The sequence below is a fragment of the Procambarus clarkii genome, chromosome 6, assembly GCF_040958095.1.
Source record: "Procambarus clarkii isolate CNS0578487 chromosome 6, FALCON_Pclarkii_2.0, whole genome shotgun sequence".
NCBI lineage: Eukaryota > Metazoa > Arthropoda > Malacostraca > Decapoda > Cambaridae > Procambarus > Procambarus clarkii.
Genome location: NC_091155.1, coordinates 5,415,789 through 5,426,137, shown reverse-complemented (window position 1 = coordinate 5,426,137; position 10,349 = coordinate 5,415,789). Strand labels below are relative to the sequence as shown.

Below are 10,349 nucleotides of genomic sequence, written 5' to 3'. Positions count from 1 at the left end.
TTAATAAAGGTGTTGGTCAAGGAGTTCTTTTGTACGACTGCTACACTAGTAAGGAGTGAGATTAAGTGTTCTTGAGGTCACACATCCATATATAAGGTCTAGCAAATAGTTCTTGTTGCGTGTTTATATGGAGGCAAAACGGGACCTCTCGCCTTGTCAGGGTGTGATGCGGTAAGGTGTAATTACCATTGATGTTATTGTGAGGTGTAATTATTGGTGTAATTGGTAGAGGTAATTACGTAATTTGTATTTTCCCTGTCTCAAAGTTTACTTTATTATATATTTTTAAATTTTAAAGATGTAATGTGGTAATTATATGTTCATGTTATGAATATTATCACGAGGTTGTATGGGGAAACAGTCCAATCTATTGTAATTTATTGTCTGTACGAATAATCTTTGCTCAGTGAGGGCTGCTGGGCGGTGTAGCTTGTAGATCATGCTCGGAGGGGCTCATTTGGTTCATTGTGATTATTTTAATGTGTAATGTACTCATGTGTACTATTTAGTTACATTGTACCTTTTACAAATATTGTGAACAGATAATACATTGTTTATACTACCTTATGTAACTGTGTTTTTCTATTATAGTTGCTGAGTTATGAATTATTGTTATTTATTAAGGGAAACTTACTACAGGCCAGAGACTGATGGATCTCTCTTTAACTCGTCCAACCCGTCCTCCTACAACCTGTCCTCCTACAACCTGTCCTCCTACAACCTGTCCCCTCCAACCTGTCCTCCTACAACCTGTCCTCCTACAACCTGTCCTCCTACAACCTGTCCTCTTACAACCTGTCCTCTTACAACCTGTCCTCCTACAACCTGTCCTCCCACAACCTGTCCTCCAACAACCTGTCCTCCTACAACATGTCCCCTACAACCTGTCCTCCTACAACCTGTCCTCCTTCAACATATCCTCCTACAACCTATCCTCCTACAACGTGTCCTCCTACAACTTGTCCTCCTATAACCTGTACTTCTACAACCTGTCCTCCTACAACCTGTCCCCTACAACATGTCCTTCTACAACCTGTCCTCCAATAACCTGTCCTCCTACAACCTGTCCTCCTACAACCTGTCCCCTACAACCTATTCTCCAACAACCTGTCTTCCCACAACCTGTCCTCCTACAACCTGTCCTCCTTGAAAGAACGTTCGTTGCTTTTCGCTCGTATCCCCCTCCCCTTCCGGCCCGTTGGCGTCGTGAGGGGGCTTGGTGGACGGCTGCCGGAGTGTGATGCTCCGTTGGGCAGTCCTCTGTCCTTTTCTGGCCTTGCACTCCTGCTGCTGTCTTCTCCAATTGTGCCGGATCGCTTTTCCTTTTCCTTCTGTTTCGTTTTTCTCCCCCCTCTTCTCCTATCTGCTTGTCGTTTCCTGCCGACCTTTTGCTTGTTTTGGATTATTTCTTTGGACTTCTTCTATTTTGACGCCCGGGTGCTTGAGGAGGCATACTCTTGCACCCGTAGAACTGTAGTACCCGACGTCTCGAGCGAGGGGAACCTTTTATTGTCAATCCCCCCTTTCGTCGCTGAACCCGATCTCGACGGACTGACGGTTCTTAAGGTGGCGTTTGTGGGGCGTATACTCACGACGCACCCCTAGGGGGCCCCGGCATGATTGGCGATAGCTTCCTGTTGGGTGTCCTGCCTCTAATTGTGGCTCCATGGTGGGTATGGGGGCACATTCGTGGATGAATTTGTCACTTTTCGTCTCTATGTCGTTGAATGTTTCCGTTGTACCCTCTCAGGCTCGTGGGGTGGGCGACCAAGCCCCCGAGTCGGCCAGTATTGGAAGACCAGGCTCTGTAGCTCCCGCTGCGTTGGGCCCCGACCTTGCTCCTCCTTTGACCGTCCTGACTTCTTCCCCCAGCTCCCCTCCCTCCTCTGAGGTTGGGTCGAGCCTCCAGCCCCCGGTGGTGACCACTTCGTCCCCTGGTGTGGCTAAGTCTTTCGTTGTGACTACTGCGCCTTTTGACCCCTCTCTCTCTAGGGGTTCTCAACGCCGTTCGCGCCCCAACCGCACTCGCTCGATTCCTTCCCGTGCTGATGCGTATCAGGCCTTGTTTGGTCTTGCTTCATGGGCCAAATACTTTGATCTCCTCCCTCTTGATTCTGCGCCTCCTGACGATTTCTCCCTCCATCGGCATCTTGTAGATTCCGTGGATGCGTGTGTTACTTTCAACTTCACTCGTCTCGGTACACGTGTCGTTGCTGCTCCTTCTCAGGATGCGGCTTCCCGCTTGGCTGCCTTATCTTGCCTTGGCGAGGTCCCTGTTCGGGTCTCCAAGAACGTTCAGATGAATTCCAGTGTTGGCACTATTCTCCTCCCACCCCATGTTGCAACCGGTGTTCGGAATCTGCTGGATTGCCACGATGATATTCGGAATATCCTTGATGCCCAAGGCCATTCTGTCCTCCAGGTTGACTCGTTTACTCGTCCCCCTCGTGGTCGTCGCCGTCAACCCCTTCGCGTTGTGAAGATCACCTTTGATGGTAGGACCCTTCCATCCTCTGTCATTCTTGCTGGTGCTAGGTGCTCTGTCCAGGAGTATATTCCTTCTCCTCGACTTTGTAATAAGTGCTGGAGGTTTGGGCATGGTGCCCTCCGCTGCTCTGGGACTGTCTCTCTCTGTCCTTTGTGTGGGAGTGAAGGTCACTCTAAGTCGGAGTGCACTTCTCCCCAAGCTCGCTGCCTCAACTGCGGTGAGGCCCATCCTACGTTCTCCCGTGCCTGTGTCCATTACAAGCTTGAGGCGGCCGTCCTTAACCTGAAGCACCGGGAGCGTTTGTCTTTTCCTGAGGCGAGGCGCCAGGTTCGCCGGCTCCCGCCTTATACTAACATCTCTTATGCTCGCGTGTTGCGCTCTTCCTCTCCTCGTCCTTCCCCCCTTCCTCAGACTCTCAACCGTTTCCGGGCCTTGGACCCTGATACGCCCACTGCCCCCTCCTCTGTTCCTTTGAGTTCTTTCCCGAGGGGTCCCCCTCCTGGTCCTCTGTCTGGGGTTCCCCTTCTTTCAACCCGGTCTGTCATGTCTCCTGTGTCTTCTTCCTCATCCCCCTCCGATCCTCCTTCCCATCCTCTTCCTCCATCTATCGGCTCTCCCCGCCGCCTGTCGGTGCAGGCGGATGTCCTTCGCTCTCCTAACGGCCGTCGTGTGTGCTCTCGTTCGGCTTCTCCTGTTGAGACACTGGAATCCGTTGCCCGGTACGTAGTTGCTGGGACACCTGTCTCTTTAATTCAGAAGCGTAAGCCTGGCTCCTCTCCTTCCTCTTCCCCGGCGGGTAAGAAGGCTTCGCTTTCTTCCTTAGCTCCTACTTCTGGCTCTGTTGCTCCTTCCCCTCCCGTTTCAGTGGTTGCGCCCCCTGTTCCTGCTATGGAGGTTTCTTTGGCCCCTGCTTCCCTCTCGGTTGCTGCTCTTGCTGGGGTGCGCTCCCCTCTTTCTACTCCCCCTCTTCCTACTGCTGTCCTTGACTGCTCCTCTCCGTTGTCTCCTCCTCTTCCTCCTCCTCCTCCGGACCCCGCCCGCCCACCTCTGATCTGTTCTCCCGTTTCCTTCCCTCCGTCTTTGCTCAGTTTACCCATGCCCCCTAACCCTGACTTTGCTGACCCTGATATTCTTTAACGTGCTCTGTTGCTCTTTCGCCTATGTTTCTTCCTTGTTCTCTGTTTTTGTCCTTTCTCTTCTCGTCGTTGTCCATTCTTCAATGGAAGGTTCGAGGTTATTACGCCAATTTCCTCGAACTCCAACTTCTGATTTCGCGGTTTTCGCCCCTTCGTGTCTGTCTCCAGGAGCCAATGCTTGGTGCTCGTCCTGGTCGTTTTCATGGCTATTCCTTTCTCTCCCCCCCCCCAGCCATTGCTGGGGCTTCTAATTCTTCTGCTCTCTTGATTCGTGCAGATGTTCCCTTTGTTCCTTTACTTTTTCCTTCGCCTCTCCATTGTTCTGCTGCTCGTATCTTTGTGTGGAAATGGTACACAATTTGTTCCATTTATCTCCCCCCGAGTGTCCCGCTCTCTCTTCCTGATTTGAAACACCTCCTAGACTCCTTGCCGGAGCCTGTGCTCCTGCTGGGTGACTTCAATTGTCGTCATTCTCTTTGGGGTGACGTTCTGACGAATACCCGGGGTCGCCTCCTTGAGCCGTTTCTCCTATCTTCTTCCCTGTCTCTTCTGAATTCTGGTGAGCCCACTCATTTGGACTCTCGGACTCGCACCCTTTCTTGTCTTGATCTTTCTCTCTGCTCTTCTTCTCTTTACTTAGATTTCACGTGGCAGGTTCTTGATGACCTCCATGGAAGTGATCATTTCCCCATCCTTGTTTCATTTTTCTCTTTTCGCCCTTCCCTCTCTTTCCCTAGGTGGCAGTTTGCTAAGGCAGACTGGACCCTATTTACCCTCAGTGCTGCTGAGGGTAAATAGACCTCTCCCTTCTGCCTCTCTCTCGCGCTCTCCTCCTTTTTCATGACACTGTCTTCAACGCTGCCCTCCGCTCTATTCCTCGCTCTTCCTCTCGGGGTCCACGGAAGTGCGCTCCCTGGTGGAATGCGGACTGTGCTCGGGCTGTCCGCTGTTAGCGTGCAGCCTGGAAGAGGCACCGCCGTAGGCAGACGACCGATTCTTTTCTTTTCTTTCGGAAAGCGAGTGCGGTGGCCCGTAGGGCCATCCGTACGGCTAAACGTGAATGTTGGGCATCTTATGTCTCAACAATTACGTCCGAAACCCCTCTGGTCCAGATCTGGAAGCGTATCCGCAAGATAGCGGGTAAGTTCGTTCCCGATGTTTCACCGGTCCTTCACCTCCATGATACTCTTGTGGCGGACCCGTTGCAGGTCGCTTCCGAACTGGGTTCCCACTTTTCTTCTGTTAGCTCTGGTCTTCATCTTCCCCAATCTTTCCTTCTTCGTAAACCTGTCCTTGAGTCTCGTCCTTTAGATTTCTGCACTCATCATCAGCTTCCCTATAATGATCCCTTCTCTCTCTCTGAACTTCGTTCTGCCCTGGCCCTCTGCGGTTCTACGGCGGCGGGCTCCGATGGTATTCATTATGAGATGCTTCGCCATTTCCCTCCGAGCACGTCTCAGTATTTACTGAGTCTCTATAATCGGATCTGGGAGTCGTCGTCAGTCCCTGAGGACTGGCTCGATGCCGTTGTTCCCCCTGTTCGCAAACCGGGGTCTCTGGGTACTTCCCCTAAGGACTTTCGCCCTATTGCTCTCACAAGTTGTGTCTGCAAACTCTTTGAACGTATGGTTAACGTTCGTCTGATGTGGTTCCTGGAGCACCATCACCTCCTCTCCCCTTCTCAATTTGGTTTCCGCAAGTGCCGCAGCACGACAGATGTCCTGGTGAACTTGAGGTCTATATTCGTACTGCTTTTGCTGCGAAGACCTCCGTTGTTGCCGTCCTTTTTGACCTGGAAAAGGCTTACGACACCACTTGGCGTTATCATATCCTATCTCAACTTCATTCTTTTGGCCTTCGTGGTCATCTCCCTCTCTTTCTCCGCAGCTTCCTCTCTCGTCGTTCCTTTCGGGTGCGCCTTGGTACCGCTCTCTCTCCCTCTTTTCAGCAATACGAAGGTGTGCCCCAGGGTAGTGTTCTGAGCACTACTCTTTTTCTGGTTGCCCTCAATGGTCTTCTTTCCTCTCTTCCTTCTGGTGTCTTCTCCGCTCTCTATGTCGATGATCTTACCCTTTGTTGTCAGGGTGATGATTCGCCTCTCCTTCAACGCCGGCTTCAACTTGCAATTGATGCCGTGTCGTCTTGGGCCACTGATCATGGCTTCAAGTTCTCTACTTCTAAGACTTGTGCCATGACATTTACGCGGAAACGGGTTGTTCTTCGTCCCTCTTTGTCACTTTATGGTCATCCCCTTGAATACAAAGATTCCGCGAAGCTTTTGGGGTTATTCCTTGACACTCGTTTGTCTTGGTCTCCCCTTATCTCTTACCTCCGTGTTGAGTGCTCTAAGGCCCTTACCCTCCTTCGGGTCTTGTCCCATACTTCTTGGGGGGCAGATAGGCGCACTCTCCTTGCTTTACATTCCTCTTTCGTCCTGTCTAAGCTCGATTATGGTTGCCCTGCTTACTCGTCTGCTTCTCCTTCTACTCTTCGCCGTCTTGATGCTTTGCACCATACTGGGTTGCGCCTCAGTTCTGGTGCCTTTCGTTCGACTCCCGTCCTTAGCTTGTATGTTGACACTGGCTTCCTGTCTCTCCAGGACCGCCGTGATCGCTACTGTCTTCGCTATCTTGCGCGGTCCTTGCAACATCCTTCCTCTCGCCTCTGTCGTGCTTTAACTTTTACCTCTCCTGCGGTTCCTGTTCCTCTTCACCACCTCCCTCTTTCTGTCCGGTTATCTCGCCTGCAGGATTCTCTTTCCGTTCGTATTTCTGATGTTTCTCCTCGTGTTGTTCCTTCTTTGCCCCCGTGGAGGGTCCCTCTTCCGCGGTTTTGTACTTCCTTGACCCGTATCACTAAAGCTTTTACCCCTCCTACGGTTCTAAAACGCCTTTTCCTCGAGCACTTTTCTTCTCACTCCCGCTCCGTTTCTGTCTTCACCGATGGGTCTAAGTCAGCGGACGGTGTTGGCTACTCTGTTGTTTTTCCTGATCGCACTTATATGTGTCGCTTGCCTCCGGAGACTAGCATCTTTACAGCGGAACTTTATGCTATTCTCTATGCTCTTCGTCTCCTATTTTTTCGTTGTCAGTCTTCCTTTGTAGTTGTTGTTGACTCTCGTAGTGCCCTCATGGCTCTCGGGTCCTTTAATCCAGTTCATCCAGTGGTTGTCGAGATCCAGCATTGGCTGTTTCTCGTTCATAGTAAATTTAAGTCAGTTGAGTTTTGTTGGGTTCCCAGCCATATTGGTGTGTCTTTAAATGAGCGTGCGGATGCTGCCGCCAAGGAAGCTGTCCGCTCTTGTCCCATCTCTCGTAAGGGCATTCTGTATTCCGACTTTTACCCGGTTATCCATTCCTCAGTCCTTACCCGTTGGCAGGCTTCTTGGTTGTCTGTTACTGGTAACAAGCTACGTACTCTTAAATGTTGTGTTTCCTCGTAGCAGTCCTCCTTCCACCGTAACCGGCGGTGGGAAACAGCTCTGGCGAGGTTGCGTATTGGCCATACTCGCTTAACCCATGGTCACTTGATGGAGCGCCGCCCTGCTCCTTATTGTCCTAGTTGCATTGTCCCTCTTACGGTCGTGCATGTCCTTCTTGAATGTCCTGACTTCCAGGACGAGCGTATGTCTTGCTTTCCGACCGCCCCTCGCGGTCACCTGTCCCTCGATAGAATTCTTGGTGACTCGGATACTTTTGATATCGTTCCCCTTATGCGTTTTTGTTCTCGTATTGGCATCCTTGGTGATATTTAGCGCCCTCTGATTATTTTGCGTCTTTGATGGTGCTACATAGCCTTCCCGGTTTGGTGCTTTCTTTTGATAATTACTTACTTACTTTTCGCTCGTATGCGTTACATAAGGCCCTAAGATTTTCGTATTAGAAAATGGAAGCGGCTCGCGAAAGTGACGGACTGTCCCGTTTTCTGTTTTTGGTCCACTGGTAGGTTGTAGGTTATGATAGGACACTTTACTTTGACCGTATTCTTGACTAAGGGACTAGTTCGTCCCATAGGAGGACGGACTGCGGCCGCCTTACTCACACAGAAAATACTCAATATATTAATGTAAAGATATATTTTATGTATATTCATGAAAACTTACTACAGGTAACATCGTAAACTATAATTTTATCATTAAAATACTTCCCCAGCATGTCTCACTGTAACCGAAGCTTGCAACCTATCTGTATTTCTCTTGTCTCTTTCTCTCTCTCTCTCTCTTTCGTTTCACTTCTCTTCTGAGTTCAACCTAAGAAAGATATAGTGTTATTCTAACAAAATTATTTTTGTAGACATCATTTTAACCTCTTTTTTACCTCCCAATAACAATGTTGAATTAATTTTGTGCTAATCATTATGATAAAAATATGGCGAAAGATTCTCTACTCATTAAAACTTTTTTTTACAAACGAGAAAAATAAATTAAAACAGAGAAAATGTTTATCTGTTATGTGATAGCTACGGGAAATGTTTATCTGTTGTGTGATAGCTATGGTGAAATGTTTATCTGTTATGTGATAGCTACGGTGAAATGTTTATCTGTTGTGTGATAGCTACGGTGAAATGTTTATCTGTTATGTGATAGCTACGGTGAAATGTTTATCTGTTATGTGATAGGTACGGTGAAATGTTTATCTGTAATGTGATAGCTACAGGGAAATGTTTATCTGTTATGTGATAGCTACGGTGAAATGTTTATCTGTTATGTGATAGCTACGGTCAAATATTTATCTGTTATGAGATAGCTGGAAATGCACACAGCTGGATAGCTGTGGAAATTAAGACATTGGCTACATTCGGGTTGGGCTTATGGCCTCTTTGATTGACCTCTGTGATTGAGTGTGTGTGTGTATTCACCTAGTTGTATTTGCGGGAGTTGAGCTTTGCTCTTTCGGTCTGCCTCTGAACTGTCAATCAACTGTTTACTTACTACTTTTTTTTCTACACACATCACACACACACACACCAGGAAGCAGCCCGTGACAGCTGACTAACTCCCAGGTACCAATTTACTGCTAGGTAACGGGCATTCAGGGTGAAAGAAACTTTGCCCATTGGTTTCTGCCTCGTGCGGGAATCGAACCCGCGCCACAGAATTACGATTCCTGCGCTCTATCCACCAGGCTGCGAGGCCCAGATGTGTGTGTGTGTGTGTGTGTGTACTCACCTAATCACCTAATTGTGCTTGCGGGGGTTGAGCTCTGCCTCTTTGTCCCGCCTCTCAACCGTCAATCAACAGGTGTACAGGTTCCTGAGCCTATTGGGCTCTATCATATCTACACTTGAAACTGTGTATAGAGTCAGCCTCCACCACATCACTTCCTAATGCATTCCATTTGTCAACCACTCTGACACTAAAAAAGTTCTTTCTAATATCTCTGTGGCTCATTTTGGCACTCAGTTTCCACCTGTGTCCCCTAGTGCGTGTGCCCCTTGTGTTAAATAGCCTGTCTTTATCTACCCTATCGATTCCCTTGAGAATCTTGAATGTGGTGATCATGTTCCCCCCTAACTCTTCTGTCTTCCAACGAAGTGAGGTTTAATTCCCATAGTCTCTCTTCGTACCTCATACCTTTCAGCTCGGGTACTAGTCTGGTGGCAAACCTTTGAACCTTTTCCAGTTTAGTCTTACACTTGACTAGATACGGACTCCATGCTGGAGCCGCATACTCCAGAATTTGTCTGACATATGTGGTATATAATGTTCTGAAAGATTCCTTACACAAGTTTCTAAAGGCCGTTCTTAAGTTAGCCAACCTGGCATATGCCGCTGATGTTAGCCTCTTGATATGAGCTTCAGGGAACAGGTCTGGCGTGATATCAACCCCCAGGACTTTCTCTCTCTCTGTCTCTTGAAGTATTTCATTTCCCAAATGATACCTTGAATCTGGTCTCCTGCTCCCTACCCCTATCTTCATTACAGTACATTTGCTTGGGTTAAACTCTAACAACCATTTGTACGACCATTCCTGTAGCTTGTCCAGGTCTTCTTGAAGCCTCAAGCTGTCCTCCTCTGTCTTAATCCTTCTCATAATTTTGGGGTCGTCAGCAAACATTGAGAGGAATGAGTCTATACCCTCTGGGAGATCATTTACGTATATCAGAAACAGGATAGGTCCAAGTACAGAGCCCTGTGGGACTCCACTGGTGACTTCACGCCATACTGAGGTCTCACCCCTCACTGTAACTCTCTGCTTCCTATTGCTTAGGTACTCCCTTATCCACTGGAGCGCCCTACCAGTTACTCCTGCCTGTTTCTCATGCTTATGCATCAACCTTTTATGGGGTACTGTGTCAAAGGCTTTCTGACAGTCCAAAAAAATGCAGTCCGCCCATCCTTCTCTTTCTTGCTTAATCTTTGTCACCTGATCGTAGAATTCTATCAAGCCTGTAAGGCAAGAGTTACCCTCCGTGAACCCATGATGATGTGTTGTCAAGAAGTCTCTTCTCTCCAGATGTGTTACTATGTTTTTTCTCACAATCTTCTCCATCACCTTTCATGGTATACAAGTTAAGGACACTGGCCTGTAGTTCAGTGCCTCTTGTCTGTCACCCTTTATGTATATTGGTACTTCATTAGCAGTCTTCCATATTTCTGGTAGGTCTCCCGTTTCTAGTGACCTACTATAAACTATGGAGAGTGGCAAGCAAAGTTCTCCTGCACACTCTTTCAATACCCATGGTGAGATTCCGTCCGGCCCAACAGCTTTTCTCACATCCAGCTC

General features: G+C 48.6%; 1 protein-coding gene across 1 annotated transcript in view; it reads right to left on the bottom strand.

The window, feature by feature from the left end:
• The window catches only part of LOC138354734 (dentin sialophosphoprotein-like), a 36,814-nt gene extending 26,689 nt beyond the window's left edge, over positions 1 to 10,125 (bottom strand). Inside the window, exon 1 of the mRNA XM_069309213.1 lies at positions 10,031 to 10,125. Within this exon, the coding sequence (XP_069165314.1) occupies positions 10,031 to 10,125 (95 nt within the window). The remainder of the gene's footprint in view (positions 1 to 10,030) is intronic.
• Positions 10,126 to 10,349: the final 224 nt, after the last annotated feature.